This window comes from Vulpes vulpes, chromosome 10 (genome assembly GCF_048418805.1).
Source record: "Vulpes vulpes isolate BD-2025 chromosome 10, VulVul3, whole genome shotgun sequence".
NCBI classification, from domain to species: Eukaryota; Metazoa; Chordata; class Mammalia; order Carnivora; family Canidae; genus Vulpes; species Vulpes vulpes.
This window is the reverse complement of record NC_132789.1, coordinates 19,356,244-19,382,436: the sequence shown is the minus strand read 5'-3', so window position 1 is coordinate 19,382,436 and position 26,193 is coordinate 19,356,244. Positions and strand designations below refer to the sequence as shown.

The following is a 26,193-nucleotide window of genomic DNA, read 5'->3' as shown; positions in this document are numbered from 1 at the left end:
AGCAACAGAGATCAAATGGGGCTGAGGGAGGAAGCATAAAGAGGGTGCCTAGCTGTACATTTCAGAAAGAGCCAGCTGCATACACTTCCTAAGTGTTATAGATATCCCTTTTAGATTTGTATAAATTTAAACACAATCTAAACCCCCTTCTTTGCTACAGTAAAACCAGGGATGTATCAGCTGGTTATAGACCTTCCCTATGCCCACTTGGTTCTGAAAAGCAAAGAAGGTAGCGCTAAATAAGAAATCCCCCAAATAAGCCATACTTGTAGGAACCAGTTTGTCTCTGAGGCAACTGGAGGGAAACAGCTGGGCTGAGAAAAACTCATCTCCTCCAGAGGTGAGTAATAAAATTGAACTAGCATGGTACTTAATTGAAAGGAAAATGAGAAAGAAGGCAAATTCTAAGTAATGGCTGGAAAAGCAAAAACAAAAAACCAAACTACAATCCACTTCCCATCAGAAAAATGTAGCCACAGATGAGATGAAAATTATAGCCAGATAATTTCATTGTGAAGGAAAAAAACTTTACAACAATTGTTTCTATAAAAAAAAACAAAACAAAACAAAACACCACAAAGCAGATATACAAGAGTAGAAGGAAAAAACTCATAAAAGCAAAAGGGGAAAATAGAATGTACAAGAAATACAAAAGGTGCAAAAAAAGAGCAAAGTGAAAGGGGTACACAGGGAAGACAGGCAAAAGACAGCCAATCTGTACTTAAACTAGAGTCCCCAAAGAAGGAAATTAAAATAATACAAGCCTTGGATCTGCCTGTCAAAAGGGCATGGTACTGTGTTCCAGGGAAAAGAGACTCTGAATGGCCAACCCCAGGACACATGCTAGTAAAGTAATAACATGAGAGACATGGAAAGGTCAAAGTGAAATATAAAGAAGGAAAAATCAGGCTTTAACTTCTCCATGGCAACAGTCAACATTAGAGAACAGAACATGGTCTGCAAAGATTCTCAAGGAAACAAAGTGACTTTCTGAACTTGTGGGAACTCCTGGAGTGCTGTTCACTTGAGGCCTTAAGCCATATGCCAGTGGACCAACTTTGGATCATGGGAAAAGAAGGCACAAGAACTGGTGGTGAGCACTGACCCTATTTCTCTAGGAGACAGAGAAATGACTGTGATCATGTAACCAGCATTACAAGTCCTGGGAACAGAGTAAGGGTATCATGAATAACAGAAGAGGGAAGGGGAAAGAGAAGGATGGCAATAGAAGTATACAGATATCCTCGTATTTAATAGTTGTGATCAAAAGATATATTTTTAAAGTTTATTATTATTTTTTAATAATCTTTTTAAAAAAGAGAATTAAAAAAAAATTTTTTTTTTTTGTAATCTCTACACCCAACGTGGGGCTTGAACTCACAACTCTGAGTTCAAGAGTAGCATGCTCTACTGACTGAGCCAGCCAGATGCCCCAAAAGATATCATTTAAAACTGATGTCAGGTAGGGACACCTGCGTGGCACAGGCAGTTAAGTGTTCTCTTGGTTTCAGCTCAGGTTTTGATCTCAGGGTCCATGAGATCAAGCTCCACATTAAGGTCCACGTCCATCATCAGGCTCAGTGCTCAGTGTAGCATCTGTTTGAGATTCTTTCTCTCCCCCTCTGCCCCTCCCATTTGTGCTCTCTCTCTCTCTCTCTAATAAATAAATCTTAAAACTGATGTCAAGTAATGGAGGCTTAGGGACGCCTGGGTGGCTCAGTGGTTGAGCGTCTGCCTTTGCCTTTGGAATTCCGGGATCGAGTCCTGCATCGGGCTCCTGCCTGGAAGCCTGCTTCTCTTCCCTCTGCCTGTGTCTCTGCCTCTCTCTGTGTCTCTCATGAATAAATAAATAAAATCTTAAAAAAAAAAAAGTAATCGAGGCTTAATAGGAAGGAAATAATTCTAAGAAAATGTAGAGAGAAAAAGGAAATACATTGATTTCATCACTTTGTTCATTCTAGGGACAGTAATAGATACTGTTCCAAAGAAATAGAGATCAGGGTATTCTTTAAAGTTACACTAGAATGAAAACGACCTCCTTGGGATCCCTGGGTGGCTCAGCGGTTTAGCATCTGCCTTCAGTCCAGGGCCTGATCCTGGAGACCCTGGATCAAGTCCCACGTCAGGCTTCCTGCATGGAGCCTGCTTCTCACTCTGCCTGTGTCTCTGCCTCTCTCTCTCTCTCTCTCTCTCATGAATAAATAAATAAAATCTTAAAAAAAAAAAAAAGACCTCCTTTATGATTATAGGTACACAAGCACAGATCACATAGACCTTTTTATTTATTTTTTTAAGATTTTAATCATTTGACAGAGAGTGAGCAAGAGAAGCAGACTCCCCACTAAGCAGGGAGCCCAATGCAGGGCTTCATCTCAGGACCCTGGGATCATGACCTGAGCCAAAGGCAGACGCTTAGCCTACTGAGCCACCCAGCCATCCCAAGATAGACTTTTCAAAGCATTAAAATAAAGCACAAAATAGATCAGACATCTGTCATGTCAATAAATGTAAAAAGAAAAAATTGTTTAAAAGTCATTCAGATTGTTTCACAAAGCTTAATTCAACTCTACTGTATATGAGTCACATCTAAACTAAGTATAATTCAGAAAGGCTGAAATGAAAGGATTGGTAAAGTTTCAAGGAAAATGTGAATTAAAAAAGCAGAGATTACCTACCATCTTAAATAAAACTGAACCCAGGTTCAAAAGTATTAAATATGGCAAAGAAAGTACAATTCACTACAAAGATTTAAGATATTAATATCTCTGTGTTAAATGACATTGCATCACCGTGCATAAGGCCACAGCTCTAGGCGCTGCAAGAAGAAACAGCCTGGAACATGTGAGTAGTAGGTGTCTAATTCACTTCTCCATCCATGACAGGTAAGCAAGGATAAGGAAGACATAACTAACATAATTAATGGGGGAGACATAATTCGTATACACCAAACTCTGAATCCCCCAAACAGCCACATTTCTTTTCAGGTCTCATCTGAAAAGTCTGAAAACTCACAAAAACTGATTACATCACAAAGGAAAATTCAAGTCCAAAAGAGTAGCAATCATGCACAACAATTCTCTGATCATAATGCATTATAACTAGAAATAATTAATTGCAGAAGCACCTACTACCTGAGTGAATAGATGGAACTCAAATGAGCCTTAGGTCAAAGAAGAAATCAAAACCACATTACAAGAGATTTAAAAAATAATAAAAATATCTTCTATTAGGACCTATAGGATACAGCTAAAGTAGTGCTCAGAGAATTCATAGTCTTAATATTTCCTTTTTTCCCCTTGTTTATCAGTATAGGGTTAAGCCCCTAACTCAGATTTTTAAAGAAATGAATACAAAGAATATTTTAACTAAAATAAAAGCATAAATCGGGCAGCCCGGGTAGCTCAGCGGTTTAGCACCGTCTTCAGCCCAGGGCGTAATCCTGGAGACCCAGGATCCAGTCCCACATCAGGCTCCCTGCATGGAGCCTGCTTCTCCCTCTGCCTGTGTCTCTGCCTCTCTCTCTCTCTCTGTGTCTCTCATGAATAAATAAAATCTTTAAAAAAAAAAAAAAAAAAAAAAGAGGGTCACCTTTAAAAAAAAATAAAAATAAAATCATAAATTAATGAATTAGAAGCTAGAAAAGGGTAATTACTAATAAATAAATCCCAAAGATGTATCTTGGGGGAATGGGAGGTTGGTAACCTCTTAACTAACTTACCCAATCAAGAAAAACAGGGTGGGGTGGGGGAGAGAAGCACAAAATATACTAGAAATATAAAGATGAAATTCTTCTTTAAAAGAACTGTAAATTAATTTGTTCAACCTCATGCAAGTAAATTTTACAACTGGATAAAATAAATACTTTTCTAGACATAATTTACCAAACTCATTCAAGGGGCAATAGAACAATTATAACAGATCAATTATTACAGAAGAATCAAAGAAGTACTCCCCCACCCTAAAGAAAGGCACTGGCCCAGACTGTTTCATGGAGGATCAGATAATCCATTTCTACTTAAACTGTCACAGAGTATAGAGAAAGGAGGGAAGCCTCCATTTTCTTTATGAGGCAAGCATAACACTGATCATGAAACCCAACAAAAATTGTTCCAAAAGACTGAAGACTAATCTCACAGATGAAATTGCAGCAAAACTCTTAAGTAACCAAGCCAATCCAGCAGTAGATAGAATTTAAAATATATGTATATATATGTACATATGTATGTATGTACATATATACACATATATAAATAAAATTTTTATATATGAGAAAGAGAGAAAGTGAGTGAGAGCACGAGTGGAGGGGGAAAGGCAGAGAGGGAGAAGCAGACTCCCTGCTGAGCGGTGGGCCTGATGCAGGACTTGACCCCAGGGCCCTAGGATCATCACCTGAGCCAAAGGCACACATGCTTAACCGACTGAGGCACCCAGGAGCCTCAATCCAGCAATATATTGAAATATGCACCATGACCAAGTGAGACTCAACAAGGAATGCAAAGATAGTTCAATGTTAAGGGACCTCTATCAACATTCCTATTAAAAGATCAAAGGAAAAAAATAAGATCGTCTTCATATACACTGAAAAGGCATTTGGTAAACCTCAACTTCTTGATTTTTTAAAATTCTTAATAAAACAGGAATACATGGACACTTATTTAACCTGATAAAACATCTGCCCCTGAAACCAGCATTTTGCATGATGGGGACATTCCAAAAGCTTCTCATTAAAGTCAGGAATGAAGCAAGAGTGTCTATTATACTATGAAATAAGACAAAGAAATTAAGGTATAAAACTTCCAAAGTAGGAGGTAAGATTACGATTTGCATGTGATAGAGTAACTGGAAAATCTAAGAGACCAAATGGAAAAACCATTACAAACAATAAAAGAATTCAGACAGGGGGCAGGAGTTAATAGCTTTTATAGAAATAACCGCCATTTCAGAAAGAAAAGACGAGCCAAAAAAAGGGTAACTATCTAGAATTAAACTTAAAATGTGCAAGATCTAGATGAAGTGAATATTAAAACATTCCCAGGGACATAAAAATATCTGAACAAGCCAAGGGTTTCTCATGGTCCTGGAGGCCATCAACATAAAAAAATTTCTTCCTGAATTACAAATTTCATGCAATCCCAGGAAAAAGAACAGGATTTTTGCTCTTATTCAGATGAGTTGATTCTATAGTTGAGACAGAAAATTTAATAGCCAGGGAAGTTGTAGGGGAAGGGTGGGGACACAACCAGGAACAAGAAAGCACCACCAAATATTAAAAGGTGTTATGTGTGTGCTACGATACGAATAAACCTTGAAAACGCGATAAGTCAAAGAAGTCAGTCACAAGGGGTGCCTGGGTGGCTCAGTTGGTTAAGAGGCTACTTTCAGTTTACGTCGTGATCCCAGGGTCCTGGGCTAGAGCCCCCCATTGCTTTGGGCTCCTGCTCAGCAGGGAGCCTGCTTCTCCTTCCCCCTCTGCTCCTCCTCCTACTTGTGCTCTAGTGTGTGTGTATGCTCTGTCAAATAAATAAATAAAATCTTTTTTTTTTTTTTAAAGCCAGTCGCAAAAGGCCACATACTGTAGGGTTTCTTTCCTTTAAAGTCCAAAATAGGAATCTATAAAGAAGGGAGAGTAGGGGGTCAGGGATTGACTGCAGATCAGTAAGGGGTTTCTTCCTGAGGTGATAAAAAAAAAGTTCTAAAATTGACTGTGGTGATGGTTGCAAAATTCTCTAAATATACTAAAAACCATTAATTGTACACTTCACATGGGTGGATTTTATGGTATGTGAATTCTATTTCAATATAGTTAATATATTTAATGTATTATAACTAACAATTAAAACAGCATTGCCCTAATGTCTTAAATATGCTTGGATCCATACCTCACACTTCATACCATGTATTTTAAAAATTAAGCCATAGGGCAGCCCTGGTGGGTCAGTGGTTTAGCGCCGCCTTCAGCCCAGGGCCTGATCCTGGAGACCTGGGATTGAGTCCCGTGTTGGGCTCCCTGCACGGAGCCTGCTGCTCCCTCTGCCTGTGTCTCTGCCTGTCTCTCTCTGTGTGTCTCTCATGAATGAATAAATAAAAATCTTAAAAAAAAAAATAAAAATTAAGCCATAAAAAAAAAAAAAAACTAGAAGAAACCCTGGGGAACTTAAATAATCTCAGCATGAGGAAGGACTTTCTAAGTATGACACAAAATTTCCTTTTAGGAAATACAGATTTCACTTCACAAAGAAAATTTCTCCATGGCACAAAGACAAATGATAAACTGGGGAAACCATATGCAATTCAGATGACAGAGGTCTAATTCCATCATATACAAACATCTCCTGTAATTCAATAAGGATAAAAACCACCCAATTGAAAAAAATGGACCAAGGAGATGAATAAGTTCAAAGATAAAAAGACTCCAAGATGAAAAGCTATTCATCCTCATTCATGTTAAACTTAATTTAAAACTACACTGTGATCCTGCTTTCACTGACAAGGTGACCAAGCCTAGAAGTCTGCTACCATGCTGTGATGGTGAGCATGTGGGCAAACAGGCTGTCTCAGAGTCATCTGAAGATGTCACTCAGACCACATCTATCAAAATTACAAAGGTACAGACCTTTGACCCAGTATTTCTGCTTCTAGAAATTTATCCTGTAGTTTTATTCACACCTTTGTGACATGTACATGGTTGTGTATCATCGCACTACTTATAAAGGCAACAGGTCAAATAACACCCTTGCTGTGGAAAACTAAGTGCCAAAAGAAGGAAGAAGCTCTCTTTAGAGGCTGACCTATGGGACGTATGGCTAATTTAAAAAGGGATGTCCCAGGTGTGCTGGGTCATGCAGAGAACCATCTGGAAGGACACACAGGACAACACTGGCTACCTCTGAGAAGGGGAGTGGGCAGCTGTGCAACAGGATTAAGGTGGAGACCTTTGTATAGCCGTCCATTCCTTTTGTACAGTGGACCACATGAATGTCCTATCTTGTCTAAAGATAAACATGTATTAAGAAAGGAAAAAGATGGGATCCCTGGGTGGCTCGGCGGTTTGGCACCTGCCTTTGGCCCAGGGCGTGATACTGGAGTCCCGGGATCAAGTCCTGCATTGGGCTCCCTGCATGGAGCCTGCTTCTCCCTCTGCTTGTGTCTCTGCCTCTCTCTCTCTCTCTCTATCATGAATGAATAAATAAATCTTAAAAAAAAAAAAAAAAGAAAAGAAAAAGGGCGAGCAACAGTGCAAGTCCAATGATGAATGGCAACCAATCCTGTTCTCCAGGAGAGAGCCAATAGGCAGCTGAGGGGGGAGGAGGAGAGAGAGAATCTTTTTTTTTTTTTTTTTGAGCGAGAGAATCTTATGCAGACTCCATGCTCAGTGTGGAGCTGGGACACAGGGCTCCATCTCACAATGCTAAGATCATGACCTGAGCTGAAATCTAGAGTTGGATGCTTAACCAACTAAGCCACCCAGGCACCCTGATTTTTTTTTTCCCAAGAGACGTCAGAAATCCAGATTATGATGCAAATTTCACTGTTTTCAAATGTTTCCAAATACTTCCAATTTTTAAAAAACCCTATGGTGTCTAAAAATAATCGGATTAGATGGTTTGGTATTCCTGTCCTAGATGGTCAAGAAAGAAAAACCCTTGGAGATTACCAAGTCCAGCTCCCTAATTAGACACACTGAAAGAGCAAGGCCCAGAGAAGGGAAGGACAAGCCCAAGATCATACAGCAAACTGGGCCCCAAGCTGGGATCCCACTGAGGACTATTTGCTCCCACATTGTCCTCCTCTTGGCTAACAATGCAAGAAAATCATGGTGGGTGAGACAGACCTGGTACATTGTGGGGTCCCAGACAGGGGGCTGGGGTTGGGGGGGTCACACCCAGTGGGAGTCTGCTTAAAAGGGGTGGGTGCTGTTGTGGAGTAGTGGTGCAGGACGGGCAAAGGCCTAGAACACAGCTCTGGGCAGAGCTGAGGTGGGCGGACGAGCTGGGGTTCAGATGGCATTACCTGCTGGGATCTGCCCCACAGAGGCCTGAAGTGGGAAAAGCTCCTGTGGACAGAGAGCAAGGAACAGAGAGCAAGCCCCTGTGGACTCAGTGGGCAGAGGAAGGCCAACAGGGGCAGGGGCTGGGGAGGCATGGACAGGGAGAAGGCATGCACTCACACTTGCGCAGCTCCAGGCTCTTGCTCGGGCAGGCCAGGTGTTGGACCGGTGGGTTCTGGGTCCTCTGGAGACAGGCCAGCATGGCTGAGCTGGGAGCCCGTAGTGGGGCACACTGTGCAGCAGGGTCTCTGTGAGGAGGGAGATGAAGTGCTTGTCACTCATGCTGCTCCATGCCAGCCTCCCAGCCCCCCCCCCCGCTGGGAGATGCTTCCAGCAGCCTCCCTGCTACCCAGCAGAACATTGAAGACTTTCAGAGCAGACACTCCTCCTTTCTCACCCAACAGATGAGGGCACAGCTGGAGGCATCAAAGGAAGGAAAGGCAAAGAATCCAGATCTCCTGAGTGGTGGATTTCCACCGTGATGGGGCCAGAACTGATCGGTCACACATATCCTGGCCCTGCCCGTTGTGTGGGTCACTTCCTCCAGGGTGCTTCCTGGATGCCCCCAGGCCTAGTTAGAACCTCACCCCCTCAGCAGGTTGCCCTTCCAGCCAGTGGCAGCCTATGGCTCTCCTGTCACCACCTGTGACTGGGTTTCTCTCTGCTCTTCAGCTTTGAGCTCCTAAAAGGCAGAGACCCCACGAGGTCACCTTTGGAAGCTACACGGGGTGGTGAGAGGTGGAGGGGCACCCAGGAACTGCCAGGGGACACATGGGTGTGCCAGTGTTGTTCTGGGGCATTCTCACAGCATGCCCGAAAGGGAGACATCCAAGACAGTGTTCCTGGGAGAACGAGAGGCCTCCAACCCTGACAGGTGCTGAGCCTGAGCCCAGGTCCTGAGGGCCCCGGGGCTCCCAGAACACAGAGCACCTGAGGAGCAGGATGAGCCCAGGCCAGGCAGGGCCTGCCCTGGAGGCCATGAAGAGAGAGCAGGAATTTCGCTGCAGGGCCCTCCCTTCCTCTCTTCCCAGTAAGGAGCTGGAGCCAGCTGCCTGTCACCCCTGACATCCACCCAGCCAGGCCCTGGGCCCCAGAGCATTCTGACCTGACCCCCTGACCCCACCCCACCCCACTGTATCACACTCCTTCCCTCCCCTCCCCAGGACCTGAGCTGCCAAGCTGGGCCAACTCAGTCCTCCTGCCAGTTCTTAAAAAAAAAGAAGAAAGACGAGGGGTGGGGGTGTGTTTAAGGGGGAAGAAAGGGGAGCTATTTAATACTAAACAGGTGTCTGGAGCCCTTAAATTCTGCTGCTTTCTTCTAATAATGAAGTATTCATGAGGAAAAGCCTTTTTTCACTACTTTCTTAAGATACTAATTTCACAACAAGCTCCTTGTTACGGCGCAATTATTCCAATCTTGAATTTCCCCGAGACGGTTGCAGCCTCCTGTCTGTCCTGGCCTCTCGGTAAATGAAAGACAATCACGTAACCACCTTTCATTATGCTCTATTTTACTTTCAGCAAAGGTACCCTGAAAGAAATGATTTACTCTGAAAGGGACTTTTATTCAGTTTCAAAACCAATTTTCTCCTATTACTGTCTCAGGGAGAAAAAAAAAAAAAGAAAGTAGGGGGTGGATGGGGGAGGGGAGGTGGTTCTCATCTGCGCCCCCCCCCCACCCACCCCTCCCGCCAATCGCCAGTCTTAACGCAGCCACGACACAGAGCTGCAGTATCCACTTCCCGGCTTTGATTTCTGGTAATTTTAAAATATGCCATTACAATCAGGCAGAAATTATACAGTTTAAAAAGGGAATGAAGTGGGGTTTATTGCACGGATGAAAGCCCTCGACAGCGGGAAGGAGGCACTGCTCATTGGGGACAGGGGACCTGGGCCCTTTAGGACATACCCGCACACACACCCTGCCCCACTTGGACACCTGGAGACACACAGGCATGACACCTGTACACACACACACACAAGTCTCCCGAGATGGGCACAGTGCTGACCCCACACACACACACCACCAACCCCCCACCCACAGTGCCGGGCCCTCCACACCCCTTGGTGCCCTCTCATGTACACGCAGGCTGTCCACTGTCATGCAGAACCACGTGTGCACCTGGAAGGGAAGAGGCTGCCAGCCCAGAGTCCCCTTCTCACTGCTCTGACAGAGGGTGCAGGAGACAGAGGAGAGAGCCAGAGAAGGCCGGCCAGCTGCAGGTGAAAGTCCTTGCCATCCACCGATGGGGAAACCCAAGTCAGAGAGAGGCAGAACTCAGCCCAGGGCCACCCAGGAAGCAGTGGCTAGATGAGCCTGCCCCCTCATCAGCAGGTAGCCCACCGGGCTGGTCTGGAAACCTGGAACCCACATATTCCTACCCTAGGAACCACTGCATGTCCCCAGGGGAGCTACTGCCCCTCTCTTGTAAGACACGCTTCCTGATCCCTCCCAGGTCATTATCCACCAACGTCCTGACCATGCCCATCATCCCCCCATCCTCCTGCTGCCCCTGAGGGTCCTTTCCACCTCTTGCCTTTCACAGGTGCCGGGGCCCAAGAAGCCCAGTCCCTGTCCAGGTCCTCCTCCACAACTCCCCACAGGCCACACATTCCAGCATGCTTTGCAACTGAATGGGACAGGCTGCCTCATCTAGGGCCTCTCTGGACTCCATCACTGCCTTTTCTGTGGGGCTCTGGTTTTCAGAGTGCTCGGATGGTGGATGCCTTAGCAGTTCTGGGAGCTGAGAGGCTAACAGTTCAGGGAGTGACAGAGGATCCGCTAGAGGGGACAAGATCCATGTTAAGGCCTCAGCTCATTGCAACTGCCTGGATCATTTCATCCCTTGATTCTGAAGGACCGGCAGGCAGGTCCCCAAAGCTGGAGAGACCATCTTCACTTGAAAGGGAAGGGTTGGGGATCCTTGGGTGGCTCAGTGGTTTAGCACCTGCCTTCGGCCCAGGGCGTGATCCTGGAGACCAGGGATCGAGTCCCACATTGGGTTCCCTGTATGGAGCCTGCTTCTCCTTCTGCCTGTGTGTCTGCCTCTCTCATGAATAAATAAAATCTTAAAAAAAAAAAAAAAAAAAAAGAGGGAAGGGTTTTTCCTCTCTGTGCCTCTAATCCCAATTCATTCCTCATTTTCCCAGGAACCCTGTACCCCGCTGTTGGGGCAGGTTGAGGGGTCAGCATGGGAGGAAACAGGAGCCAGCTGAGCATGATGATGAGTGGGTTACCACCAGTCCCCGCATCATCCCGACCATCTACAACAGGGCAAAGATCCCTCTCTCCTTGCCCTTAAATGTCTCTCTGACCTCAAGATAGAGCCTAGCCTTCTTTGCCTATCCTCGCCTGCTCTCCTAGCCCTCCCTCCAGCTGGCTGCTCTTGCGTCCCCAAAACTTTGCCTGTGCTGGTCCCTCTGCCCACAGCACTGCCACCTCAATACATTTAACTCAAACTCTGGCTCAATTGTCCTTCTGGGCACGTCCCCCCCCGCAACAGTCCTAATCACACCAAGTTGTAATTGCCAATATTCATGTCTGTCTCTCTCCACTGGACTGTGAGTTTCTCAGGGGCAAGGACCATGTCTTATTTGTCTCCTTCTCCCAGTGCCTGGCAAAGAGTAATCATTTAATAAATAAGTGTTGAATGACTGGCTGAATCAATGAATCAGTTATTGTCAGATGAAATGACTGAGGCTCAGAGAAGCCAAGCATCCTGCACAAGGTCACACAGCAAGCTGGGGACAGCAATGGGACAGGCAGCTAACACATTTATGTTCTTCTCATGACCCTGCCCTGCCCCCACTCTGCTTGGCCATCATCCCATCCACAGAAAGCCAGCTCCTCTGTGGCCCCACCCTGACTCGTGACTCCCCCAGCCAGGGACCATCCTGGGAACACTGCTCATTTTGAAACCCTATCTGCAAATCAGGCTGTTTATAAGCCCAAGGTCTTTTGTGACTTTAATAAAAAAAAAGGCGGGGGGGTGGGGTGGTGAGGGAGGGAGAAACTGTCGCAAGCCTCAATGATTAGAATGCTTTGGCATCATTCCTGACGTGGGGGCTGATAAGACGTCTTATCTCCCAGGCACCCCTAGGAAAAGGTCCCCTCCACCAGATAACGCCCCCAGCTGTCGATATGCCCTTTCATGGCTGAGGATTTAGATAAAGGAAATGTGACAGGGGAGGGGAAAGAAAGGAAGGAACTTTCCAAGTCCGAGGAGGAATTGAGTCTGTGCTGCTTGCCTTGGCAGAACAATGCAGAGCAGAAGAATGTCTAAAGGCTGTCTTTATTTTTATTAAAAGAACAGGGGAATTGGGGCCTTTGGCCTGCCTGCCTTTTGTCATCTCTCCCTGCCTGTCTGGCTGCAGGGGGCCTTGGGAAGCCCCCAGCCGCTGGGGGAGGGAGGAGCTCACAAATAACTACACACACATTAGTACTAATAATAGCGCTACCCATTTATCGAATGTTGCTTCTGTGCCAGGTCCCACGTGCATCCTGTCCGTTACACCTCACCGCAGCTTCCTAGCAGCCTCTGTGGTGGGTTCTGTTTTTAGCCCCATTTCACAGATTAAGAAATGGTCACAGAGAGGGGAAGTCATCTGCACAAGGTCACACAGCTTTTAGGTGTCACCCGGACCAGAGACTGCACCCTCAGCCTCACACATGTGTGGCTTCTGCCCCTGGCCCCATCATGGTGGTGGTGGGGGCCCTCAGCCCCCAGCTCCTGGGCAGCTGGGCAGGAAGGAACGGAAGCAAAGGCCTACTTCTCCCCAGTGCCCAAATCCACTTTGATTCTCCTCCAGCAGGGGCTGGGATCACAGGGAGGGAGGTAAGGAGGGGAAGGAGGAGCAGGGGCTCCCAGGAGGCCACTTACTCATCCCATAAACATTCACGGAGGAGAGCGTGTGAGGCCTGCATTGGGCAGAACAATACTGAGAGAAATAAATCGCAGACCCTGCCTCTGAGAGAACTGTTCTGAGGTGGCTGTCATTTACCATCCATTCACTCACTCATTCATTCATTCGTACAGGCAGCAAACAGTCCCTGAACATCTCTTGAAGGCCAGCCCTATGCCATGTGTGCTGTACAAAAATCGGTAAGAATGTCCTGTCAAAGAGAACAACCATTAAGAACTGACTTCCTTTTCCCTAATCCAGCCCACTGAAAATGAACTTCCCTGGCTTCTCCTCCAGTTGCTATTTCCCTAAAGTGGCAGGTGGGCAGAACTTTCCCTCATGCATCCTGCAGGTCAGCAGTCTACCCCTTGCCAGGCCGGGCTGGCCCTAGTCCAGGGCAGAGTATGAGGACATGCCTGAGCTCCAGAGAAGGCTGAGGCTGTGACCTCCTGAAGGCCACAGCTATACCACTTCCAGCCCCTGTCCTTCCCTGCCCCTGGAACTACCCACTCTGGCCTCACTGGCTCTAGTCAAAGCCAAAGACAAGCTCTGGCTTGGAGAGGAAGGTCATAACAGGCCAATGTCCAATGGGAGTAGGATTTCACAGGGGAGAGCCAGCCCTGGATGCCTCAGGGTGGCACCTGCCCACATCAGGGCTCTGACTGGCTCAGTGATCTAAAAAAAGTCACAGTCCCTCCCTGACTCAGTTTTCTCCACTGAATCTTGATGGGGAACAGCCCAATGGATGTTGTAGGAGGGGCTTTCAGCTTGGACATGAGGTGATATTATGAAGGGTTTTCAAACAATCCAGTGTACTGTGTTCAAGGCAACGGGCTAGGTCCTCTGTTGACATACAGAGGGGGTTCTAGATGCAGTTTGTGCTTGAGGAATTTAGAAAGTTGACCTGGGATGAGATAGGGAGCTGGAAAAGCCCAGCAGTTCACATAAAGTGCTCTGCTAGTCCTTGGGGATGCCCACAATACTCACCTGGATACCCCTTACTGGACAGGAAGCCTTGTTCTCCTTCCCCCTGTCTTGGCCACACAGACTGACCCCAAATGCAGGGAAGAATGTGAAGTGATGGGAGGCCCAGGCCTAGGGAAGAGAATGAGCACTGGATTGGGAGCCTGAGTCTGATCCTGGCTCTATAGCCCTGAGTCACTTTTCTGTAACAGTCCCCAGTACCACAAGCCAGGCCAGCATGAAGCACAGAAAGCTCAGTCCTCCCTAAACAGTGAGGGACAGGAGATTGCCTGCCACTAGCCAGGACAGTGCAGCAAAAGGACCCTTGCCCAGTAGTGCCATAGGGAGTCTGGGTGCACGGCCCCTCCCCCAAAACAGGAGACTCCACCATCTTTCCTCTTCTCTGTCTCTCTCCTTTCCTCCATCTGCCTCCCTGTCCTAATGCCTTCCTTTTTTCCTGATGTTCCTCTTTCTCATTTTAGTCCTGACCCCACTCTCCCCTATTCCTTCCCTCTCTCTCCCTCTTGCCCCCCCCCAATCCCACTCAGTCTCTCTGCAAGGCAGCCAGAGTAGAAGCCCACCCCCAACCCCCTCCTGTCGCTCCCTCCCCCATCCCCGTTCTGAGCCTGAGGCCTTCCAGGGGACCCTGTTAATAATTAAATGTTAATCTAAAAAGCAATTTGAGCTGCGGCTAGGCAGATCTGGTTAGAGATTACATTAGCATGGAGGAGGCAAGGGTAATTTTCTTTAACCCCTTTCCTGATCTCTCAAGCCCGGGAATCTTCAAGTCACACTGCCACTGCTGATTAAACTGGCGCAGGGCTGGGCTGTGGATAAGGGGTCTGTGAAAAGTGATTATTTCCCTACTGCCATTTGGGCTGCAGCACCAGAAGGGGATTTTCACTTTTTTTTTTTTTAAAGGTTGGGGTGGAGGGGCATTGCCCCTTTCAACAGGAGGCCTCATCTACTGCCAGGATTATTGCCACATCCATCCCCATCCCCACCCCCATAGGGCCACAGGTCTCTCTAAAATGCAAATCTGGCCATAAAGCATACCTGACTCCCTCTGTTCCCAAGACAGAGAGACGCCAACCCTGGGCCCCAGGAGACAACAACTCTCCATTCAGTCTGGGCCCGGCCCTGGACCAGGCACTGGAACCAGACAAGTGGGTAGTTCTGGGCCACCAGGAGACATAAAAAGTGAACCAATAATCACGAATGCCAGAGGGCAGGCAGCCACAGCCAGAGCCCTGAGGGGGGCATAACCTTCTCACTGCCATACTTGCAGGCCTTTGCGGGTTTAATTCCTTCTCCTTGCAAGCACTGCCTGAATCTCTACTCGCCCCCTTGAAAATCTACTTGGCTTTCAGCTGAAGCCCAGGTTCATCAAGGGCTTCTCAGAGACATACAAGGTGCTTGATAAATGTTTGATCAGTAATCGAATTGAGTTCCCCATGTGGCTCTCTCTGATCCCTCCTCCATGGGTTTATGGTGCTAGGACCAGTGACCGTGCACAGCGGGCCCTCAGGAAGCCACCTCCTGAAGGAAGGATGGGCGAGAAGCTGGCTCACGTTGTTGAGGCACTGCAGGGCTCAGAAAGCGGCCGGGAGGAGGGTGCAGCTTGGGGTGGGAGGCCCTCCCGAGCGCTTCAGCACCACGGCCAGCTCCCAGTGACGCAGTCCTGAAGGGGCAGGGCGGAGCCTGGGAGCAGTGACGTCAGTCGCCATGGGAACTAATCCTGATGTTATCTGCCCTGGGCAGCGCCCCAACCTCTAGAGAGGAGACAAATTGAGCACCTACTGTGTGCGAGAGGCTGGGGCAGTAACAAACCCTGATGGAGGGCAGGGGGTATCAGATGGCAATTACAAGGCAAGCAAACAAGTGGTAGCCATGATGGGGCCACCCTGGCTAGCCTAGGGATGTCACGATGAAAGGAGAGCCCCGCTGTCTCATAAGGAGGGTAACAATATTGTTCCAGGCTTTGGATCCTGGTATCTGACCTTTATCCCTCAACTCTGATGTCTAGGGCACATCCAACTAAGACTCAGTTTCCTCCTCTGAAAAAGGGGTTAATTCCATGGATTGTACAAGTGTTTATACCACACATTGTACAAATAAGGTGCTAAGGTCATAGCAGTACCTGCCCAAGTGGTAGCTGTTATTAGTAGTGCTTATGATTATCAACAGGTAGATAGTAAATAGCCAGGTGAAGATGGGAGGAGTAGGGGTCCCCGAAGCTGTGGACGGCACAGGCAAGCATATTAAGACTTGAAAAAAAAGTGGATAATGTGAAGAACTTGAAGCAGCTCCAGGAGAGAGATGCAGCCCTCTTGGTAACTAAGAGCAACACGTCTGTGTTAATGCCAGGCAGGGTCACCAAGGCAGAGAGAATAGGGGCAGGGAGCCCAATCCCAAGGTGGCAAGATCCACTTGCTGAGGACAAGTGCTGGTTCAGGGCAGGGAAAGACTAAGAGAAGGTGCTGGGGTGGGGGTGGGGGGCGGCTCACAGGAGGGCTTGAAAACCACTCCCTCTGGTGATGGGGTGAGAGGGCAGCTGTTGCCACTGGCATCAGACCTGGCTGGCCTGCTCCCAGAACCACAGGCCACCCAGGAGCACCTAGGGAGTGAATGGGGGCAGGGCTTGTTCTCACAAAAATGAGCCTTTGGGAAGCCCTGGCTGGGGAGCAAAACCACCAAATCTCAGACTCCCCTTTATGGCTTCTGGGATCGAGTCCCACATCAGGCTCCTTGCATGGATCCTGCTTCTCCTCCATCTGCCTATATCTATGCCTCTATCTCTCATGAATAAATAAAATCTTAAAAAAAAAATGTTCTCAGCGGAAGGGCCCCAACCCAGTATTTTTGTTGGAGATCATAGAACCTTTGTGGAGGAGCGACATACAAGTGGAGACCAAAATGGTAATGGGTGTTACTAGATGACTCCACGGGTACTGGGTCCAGAAGGGGGAACATTATGTAAAAGGCAAAGGTAAGACCCCTCATGGAGGTGGGAGGTACTGGTGCTCCCACCCATCCTCTCATCTATCCCCATGCACCCCTCAGCTCCTTGCACCTACAGTTCAGGGTTAACCCAGCAACAGGGAAGGAGAAATCTAATAATCAGAGTAATAATAGGAGCTGGTTTTTATTTTTAGTGTTCCCACGGGCTCAGCACTTTACAGACATCACCTCATTTAACCCACCCCACAACCCAGAGAAAGAGAGGATTACTATGGTCTGTGTACTGGAGAAGAAAGAGAGGCTGGAGACCGGGGGGGGGGGGGGGGGGGGGGCTGTCCAGGGCCACAGGGCAAGAGCAGTTAGCTGGTGGAGGGGGCAGGAAAGCCTAGCAGAAGAGGGCCTGGGCCACAGTGCTTAGGAGATCAGGAGACAGAAGCCCAGGTTGGTGGTGGGTGGGGGTAGGTGGAGGGGGGATGGGGGGTGTCTGACAGGAGGGCTGGTCTTGACTCTGAGCCAGGAGCCAAGGATCAACAGCTGCTTCAGAGAGATCAGGCTAGAACAGAAATGAGTACAGCCTTTGGAATGGGGGCAGGGAACCAGGACAGGGCACTCTGGCCCAACACCATCAAAATATTTACTTAAATGTTAACCCCCCCAGGGCGAAGCCCCACTTGTGTGTGGGCCAGGCATCCTTTGCTGAGAGCTGGGCTGGTGGTACCCTAAGCGCTCTCAGGGTAGAGCAGCTCCCTTCAGCATCATCTGTCCACAAGAAACCACGATCTTAGCACCAGGATTCTGCAGCTGGACCACCTGGGTTCAAACCCCAGCTCTGCCACAGCCTGCCTATGGGACTGCGTTTATCTATAGGGAGTTTGATTCTTTTTTGTGTTTCTAATTTTTCTACAGTGATTGTGCATTTTTTTTTTTAAGTAACTTTTTAAAAAGGGATTTCTACCACAGATCACCTGGAAGATGAGGAGCTGGACATATTGTAAATTCTTGGACCTGACAAGGACCAGCTGCTCAGGGAGTAGACAGTGACCAGAGAAGGTAGATGGGTGGAGGGAGAGGCAGGAGCATGAGAAGGCCCAAAGGCCTTGAGATCCAGGAGTGAAGGGAAGCAAATCTGGTCTAACCAACCCTCCAGCAGGTCCCTCCTACAACTCTTCTATGGCAGACCGGTGCTCTGTGTGCCTCATTGCATCCCAATGTCCCAGGGCCTCTTCATGCTATCCTACAGCCTGCAGGGGCCTTCTCCACTCAAAACTCCCCTACTGGCTTCCATGGCATTTCTAACAATACCCTGTAAGGCTGTGTGTGAACCCCTTCCCCACTCCCTGCCCACACTGTCCCTCTACCCTTGCTTACCCTGGGGTCTTCTAACAGGTCAACCTTGGTCTCATCCCAGGACCTTTGCACTTACAGTTTTGTCTCTATCCAGTGCTCAGTGCTCTCCAGTAGGAATATAATGTAATTACAAATTTTCTAGTATCCACAAGGGAAATGATGGGTTTGGTTTTTTTGTTTGTTTGTTTGTTTGTTTTGTTTTTGTTTTTGTTTTTTTGGTTTATCTTCCAGTATCTCCACACCCATTGTGGGGCTCAAACTCATAACCCTGAGACCAAGAGACACACACTCTCCCAACTGAGCCAGCCAGATGCCCTGGGAAATTATGTTTAATGACATATTTTATTTACTCTAATATATTGAAAAGAGTTATCACTTCAGCGTGTAATCAATATTTAAAAATAACTAATGAGATACTTTATGTTCTTTTTTTTTTCCTTCTCCATTAAGTCTTTGAAAGCTGGCTAGATTTTATATAAGAGAGCATCAGTTCAGAAGGGGTGACAATCTCCACATCAGCTCTAACCCTTCATTCACACAACTCAAACATCACCTCCTCCAAGAGGTCCTCCTTGACCACTCCAACCACTATCCCATCCTGGCTGTAGTTCCTTCATTGTCGTTACCACTCTGAAATGATGTTATTGATGAATAGTTTAGCATCTGTCTCTTCTACTGGGGCACAGACTCCACTGTGTTTGCACGCTGGGGCATGTAGCACATAGGTGCCCAGGGTAGGCAGGTGGTAGGGAATGGGCATGGGCCCCCAGGACCCTTGACTGTGTACCTCATTCCCAATTCTACTCGGTGAGGAGAGGCAGAGGCCTGTGTGTGTGGGGGGCGGGGGGGGGGATGCTGAGGGGGGAGGATGTGCACACACACACACACACACATACCCACAGACACACACATAAAGACCTCCACCCCCTCCCCCTGCTTCTGAAGAGCGGGCCCAGAAGATGGGCCTCCTTTCAAAATCAGCCCGGCGCGGAAAAACAGCTGTGACAGCACAAAGCCGAGATTGAATCAGCGACGGGCCCGATTGCCTGGTGACGGTTACAAATGATCTGATGTGGAAAAGACAGGATCAGATGTGTGCAGAACAACGGCTGCTCTGAGCCCCCACATGCCAGACAATGGGCTGCTGGGCGGGCGGGTGGGCAGGTGGCTCCCAGAAGCCCAGGCCGGAATGTGCCGATCGGTGCGGGGCCCAGAGCAGGCTTAGCATGAAGTGGGCCCTTCTGGGCCAGGACTGGGCTTGGCCCTGTACCCTCACCTACTCACACAAGGCCCACTTGACCAGGACGGTCACTTACACGAGGCAAAATCAGACATACCCCGAATGCCCAACACCTGGGAAGAAAGTCCTCAGCATGAGACGAAGTGCTGAGCTCTGGGCAGATGGATGACAGCTGAATCTTTCTTCATCAGACTCATTTCCAAATACTAAAAGATGAATTTTACTTTTGTAATGGGGGAGGAAAAAGAACTTTCTCCCTACTTCTTACACCCCACCAGCCCCTAACTTCTGCCTCAGAAGGGTGGGCAAGTATCCTCTGCCATACAGAGCTCTGCAACAGCCACTGGAACCAGCTCTTACCCTACCCCCAAGAGGCAGGGCCAGGGGATGAACCTCTGCATGAGACTCCCAGGCTCTCAGCCACTTAGTACTGAATGTCAACTTCTGGTGACCCTCTCCACTACCCTGTGTGAGAAAGCTGGGTCCTGAGAGACCATGGCTTGCCCAAGGGTGCACAGCAGGGAGGTGGCTGAGCCTGGGGCTTCACACACCTATCTCTAGTTTCTATACCAAGGCCAGGAACAGAGTAGATGCTCAGTAAATCCCACCAGAGGGATGCACTCAGCCTTTCCTTCTCGACCATTGTTTCTACCGCCCAGGGCTCACAGCTCTCCTCTCTGGTCACCTGCCCTGGTCCCTGGGGTGTCTCCCTCATTTCACAGCACAGTGTACCTACCACCTTGGTCCTATAAACCCCTCTGCTCATCTGGAACATGGGAGAACACACAGAACCAAGTGTGCTCAACAATACAGGTAGGTGAGTGGGACATGGGCTGGGCAGCAATCTGAGTCCCATCCTTAGCAGTGTCATGGTGCTTAAGGGCTGGGAAGCTTCTAGAAATGGAGGAGAGGGCTCCTTAAGAGGTCTGGGCAGGGGGCTGCTTCACTCAGTCTCAAGCCCATCCCGAGAAGTATGGGCATATCCACACCTCCTGTTCTCCAGAGGCAAGGAGAGGCTCAGAGAGGACCAGGGTTTATCTAAAGCCACCTGGTGGGGTCTGGAGGTGAAGCCAGGTCTGCTGCACTCTGAAGCCCATGGCAGAGCCATGCCAAGGGAAGGCTGGGATTCCAAGTGAGCACCCAGTGTCCTACTGGCCACTCCTGCGATGGGCACTGGGTCACCTCCCCTGGACGCCACCCTGGCCCCGAGCAGTGGGCATGACTGCAGGCCAAGAGGCTGATTCCAAAGGGGCTAGCTACCCTGAGTACAATGGAGTTAGTCTTCTACCGCCACCACTAGGATGGTGTCCTACTGGGCCTCATGCTCCAGAGCTGCAAGGTGCTGCCCCTTATCAGCAGTATCCAAAATGGTTAAAGCACAAACCCAGAATCCCGGCTCTGCCACTTGCAGCAGGATTCTCTTGAGGAAGTCACCTGGTCCCTTGGGGGCCTCAATTTCTCCATGTGAAAAATGGGGCTAGAAACAGTACCTCTGTCACCTGGCCATGGTGAGGATTAAACTGGATGATGGTACGTGGAGTGCAGTCACTTACTCAGCGGGGCCCTCTTAGCTCCTCGAAATCCACCAGTCACTGGGCATCCACTATGCCGGCAACATCATCAACAAGGGCCAAGAGTGATAGCAAATGGCTTCAAGATGTGAAGGGATTTGTCCACAGCCAGAGCAGAGCAGGGTAAAGGGACAGGGGAGGTAGGGACAGCCCTGTCCTGGAGACCCTTGAGACCTAAACCCCAACTCCTTCCAGCACAGTTTATGCTCAACTCCCAGGAACAAGCCCCATAAGCACCAGGTGAGAGTGGGCGTGGCTCCACTCACAAAACCTTGGCTGAGTACCTGCAGTGCCAGGCTGTGGGGCGGGCCGATTAGGCACACGCCCAGCAACCTCAACCCCGGTCAGAAGGAGCCTCAAGGGAGCCCAGAGAAGAAGGGTCATTCCCAGGAGGAAGGGGGAGCATCTCAGCCCCTTGACTGTGTGCTCGGGAACTGCACAGAGCACAGAGGCACCCCATGGGCTTCGTGAATCTGATGAGCCAGGTCTTGTAGGGCTCACTGAACGGTAGGGTGGGGGTGTGAGGGTATTCTGGGGGTGGGACCCAACCCCATGAGTAGATGCCAAAGGCAGCACTTCGCAGTTGTTCACACTGAATCTTCCTAACCTCTGCGATCATGACCGCCATGCCCACAGCCCCTCAGCATAAGAGAACATGGGTGGGCAGTTTGGGTGGGTTATGCAAGAATGGACACAGCCTGGAGGGGTTGGGGTGGGACAGTGGGCTTGAAGGCCAGGCTCAGGTCTTAGCATGTTATCCACAGACCAGAGGAAGCTATAGAGAACATGTAGTGGTTACAGAGAAGACACTGGAGCTGGCCTATCTGGATTTAAACCCCAGCTCTTCCACTCACCATCCGTGCAGTGTTGGGCAGGTCAACTAACCTCTCTGTGCTTATTTCCCCCATCTAAAGGGAGGGGCACAGGTCAATGAGGCTGAATTTTGGCACACAGTGAATTTCACATGTTCAGTAATTGGGGGGAAAAAACCCAAACCCTGAAGGCTGATGGACTGAGACAGTGCCTAGTCGAGTTTGGGGACAATCTGGTCGCTGGGCCTAGGGCACATTTTGACTCAGGACAGTGGGCACAGACAGGCACGGCCCTGCCAGGGGGTGCCAGGCCCGGAGCGGGGGTTGGGGGGCTGGCAGCGGCGGCGGCGGCTCAGGGCCTTGCTGCACACAGAGTGTGCGCGTGCACGGCTGTGTCTGTTGCTGCAGCAGCTTCTATGCAAACATGTTAATTTGTTTTCATTTTGTGTTTTTTTTCCCTCGCAGGATAATTGGGTGAGTTTGAAGTCTTGGCGAGGCTGCTGATTATAGCTATTTGGGTGGTGCCCTCGCGGGGCTCTGGGCCCTGCCTCCTGCCTCTGGCAGTGAAGACGGCGTCTGGGGGTGTCTTGAGGGGTGCACGGAGCTGCTAGATTGGCTTCTGGGGACACAGAAGGCATGACATCCTGGGACCCACACCTCATGCTCCCCGCCCAGACACCACCGTATTCCTGAAGGGTGCAAATCCCACCCACAAACATCTTTTCTTTGCCCTGTTTGCTACAGTGGAAAAAATAAACTGTGACATGGCTGCCAATATTTAAAAGAAAAGAAAAACTAAAATTTCACCCCAAATTCTCATTGTCTGGTTTGCCTTGAAAACAAACAAAAACTGGCAGCTCTGGAACCTCTGAGCCCACATTCCCATGAGGCCTAGCAGCAGCTGCTTCGTTCATCATGTCACCTGGTTGGCCCCTGTGGGCACCTGAGTTTTCCACCCTGGAGATGGGCACAGGCTTTGGGGTTGCATGGTCTGAGGCTCAGACCAAGGCTCTGCCCTCAGAAACTGTGTGGTCTCTGCCAGTATCTGCCTTCCTGAGGCTTTTTTCCTATCTGGGAAACCCCTGCCTCGCCTTGGGAGGCTTAAAAATAAGATGGCTGAGATTTCGGGAGGAGAGTTGGGACTTGGAAGGGTTGGCTCCCTTCCGGAGAGGGTAGGCTGGGGTGGGAGCTTCCTGCTCCCAGGTGTCCTGTACTCGATCCCACCCTGGGACAGCCTCATCTCTGAGCTGTTTTGTATCTGTTTCTTCCACTGGGCAGGGACTGGGTCCCTGAGGCCAGGGCTGCGTCTCTATCTCGGACTTCACTGACAGCCTACTCTGTGCCACGCTGTAGCAGAAGAGCTGGGAGAGGCATAAGGCTTGGGGCTCTGGTGGCAGGAGGCAGGGTAAGGGACCCAGGGGGGACTCCAAGTCCCACCCGGATGGAGGACAGCTAGGGGAGTGTCGAGCTGGACTTACTCTTCTTGGAAGGGATGCATGTGTGCTGGGGTGTGCATGTGCATATATACATATGCATGGACGTGTGTGCATGTTGGGGAAGGGAACAAGGGCAGTCCCAGGGGAAGCCCTGGGCTGACAAAGGCACAGAGGAGGGAATGGCCTGGTGGGTGCAAGCTGGATCTGGTGGGTGCCACAATATGCCATGGAAAGCCAGGTGACCTTTGGGCTGCCTGGGGGTGTTCTGGGCCTCCCACAGCACAGAGGGGACTTGGTCTGTGTCTATAGTGGACAGCTGCCCAATGGGAAGAGTGGAGGTCAATAAGAGACTAAGGACTGGGCCTTCCAGGAAACTACCTGCCCTGTGTTCCTAGGACTCTGGACAAGTCACTTCAGTTATCTGAGTTTCGGTCTGCATATCTGTGAAGTAGGGCTATGGCAGGGACCCCATGAGACAATCCCTGCCATGTGTTGATGCTCCTAAGACTTACCCCACATGCCTGCCACCTGCACACTGCCTCAGCTTGTCCTCTTCCCTCTCCTAGAAAGGGGTAGGGATGCCAGAGAGCCCAGGCCACATTCATGCAGGCTGACCATGTACAGGCTCTAAACTCAGCACTTTACCTGTGTCCTGGCACGTCTCCCAAATGCTCCCTAGGAGTGGACTCTCCTCCATTCCCATTTTTAAGCTAAGGAGACTGAGCCTCTGAGAAAGATTAGTGGGTAGGGCAGCCCTCAACGAGGTCCTGTCCTCAAACCCCACTAAAGCTACAGCTGCTAGGGCAGAGCCTGGACAGGAAGGAGGGACAGAATGGACGCCTGGTGCCTACCCATGGAACAAAGGCAGCCAGCAGCTTTCCCAAAGCCACCACAGCAACGGAGATGGGCACCTCAGGTCGCAGCCCTGGTCCCAGGACCAGCAGGGTACAAAGGGCAACCCCATGGAAAGTAAAGGCATTGAAGCTGGTCAAACGCTGGCCCTGTGAGCAGCTGTGAGTACGGCACATTCCCTGTCCTCTCTGAGCCTATGTCTTCATCTGTAACGAGACTACTGCCAAAGCTTTGTCTACAGGGTTGCCGGAGTGTCTGACCCCATGCTGGCACACAGTAGGCCTACAGCCAACCAAGTTAATGACTGCCCTTGGCTTCTCTAACAGCGAGGTCCCAGAAAACAGGAGCAGGCAAATTAACGTCGGAAGGTGGCGGCAGGGGAGATAACAGACTCCCTGGCTAGTCTCTGGGGGGTGGTGGCAGACCTCTGTGGAGGGCTCAGGCCTCCCCGGTCACACAGGGTGGCAGCTGGCAACATCCCCTCCCCCACTGAGCACCACACAAAGGGGCCTCTATTCCCTGCTCTGAGCATTTATCTCTGGCCGGCTGGGCCGCACCGCCCTCTCCCCACTGTGCTGGCGGCCCTGCCTGGCCCGAGCCTACCCAAGCCTACACAAAGGCTGGTGTGTCCCTGCCAAGCCAGCCTGGCCTTAGAAGACCCCATCCACAGAGAGCAAGAGAGCTCAAAATGGTCCTGGGGCAGGTTCATGGTGTATAGTGAGGCCTCACGTCCAGGGCCATGATGAGGAGCTGGCTAGGAAGGTGGGGAAAAGATTTTGGAGCAGATGAATCTGATTGTGGCTCCATCTGTCCTGAGCTGTGTAACTTAGGTCAGTATGGACCTCAGTTTTCTCATCTGTACAATGGAGACAATGCCCACTCTCGGGGCTACTGAGGGCTCCGTTAGGCGATGCCTAGCACACAATCAGCACCCCGGAACCAGATTAGAGGTAACTGGGGGAGCCTCACACTGAAAGCCTGGTGGGTTCAACCCTCTGGGGGAAGGAGGGGCCACAGCAACCCCTGTAGACCACTCCCTCTAGCAAGATCCACATACACTGGTGCTGACCCACAGGCCAGGGTATGCCCCCTCCTGCCTGAGCCCCTCTGCAGGCAGTGGATCACGGCAGTTATTATTTATGAAAACATGACTGTGTCCTAAGACTTTTAGATCAGTCATCTCCTTTCAACCCCACTGCTCCGCTGAGAGGTGGCATACCAGCGATAGGCTCTGGAGCCCATGAGTGAAGTCCAAATCCCAGCACCACTTCCAGCTGTGAACCTCTTCGTGCTCCTGGGGACAAGAAGTGCAGCCAACCCTCATGGGGCCTGTGCAGAAACCCAATGGGAAGCACCTGCTCCATGCTCTCAGCCCGGGGCACAACCTCAGTAAGCCTGAACTCCCCACCGCTGTCAGTCCTAACTCACAGATGAGGAAACTGAGGCCTAGCTGGCAAGCCACATGTGCCTGGTGTGCAGGAGGGCGATAAACCCAACAGATCACTCAGGGTTTGAGGCTGAGCCTAGTGGACTCCCACTCCCCCTCTTCTGCCCGAGGATGCTGCAAACATATTTTGGCAGTTTTTTCTCCTCTTACAGCTGTCCTCAGCTCGGTGGGCTGTGCGGCTAGTGCAGGGTAGGGTGGGAGACCCAAGCCTGGAGCCTGACCCGTCCCCCTGGCTGACCTCCAGGAGGCCTCACCCTGCCACACAAAGTCCCCCTTCTCTCTCTCCCGCCTTCTCGGGGCGGCCAAGTGAGCAGCGGAATACCAAGTAATTAAGTCGGCGCACACCATCCGGGCGCCCAGGAACACTGTGGAGTTTCCCTTTTATGTTTATAGCAATTGTATGAAAATGTGCAACATGGAGCGGCACCAGCTGACAAATGAGACGAAACAGACAGGATTCCGGGCCGGCTTTTTTCCGGGCCTGATTGGCATTAATTGTGAGCGTTTACAAAGCACAACTCGGCGCCTGACATTTGCTTCAAGCGAACATTTCCTTCTAATAGTTTTAATGATTACAACGGGAGCTGGTGATCACTGCCGGGCGGGGAATGGGCT

At 49.7% G+C, this 26,193-nt stretch overlaps 1 protein-coding gene across 1 annotated transcript in view; it reads right to left on the bottom strand.

Annotated features, from left to right (window-relative positions):
• FAM222A (family with sequence similarity 222 member A) overlaps positions 1–26,193 on the bottom strand; it is a 55,544-nt gene that overhangs the window by 18,468 nt on the left and 10,883 nt on the right. The window contains exon 2 of the mRNA XM_025986624.2: positions 8,168–8,295. Within this exon, the coding sequence (XP_025842409.2) occupies positions 8,168–8,249 (82 nt within the window). The 5' untranslated portion in view covers positions 8,250–8,295. The remainder of the gene's footprint in view (positions 1–8,167; positions 8,296–26,193) is intronic.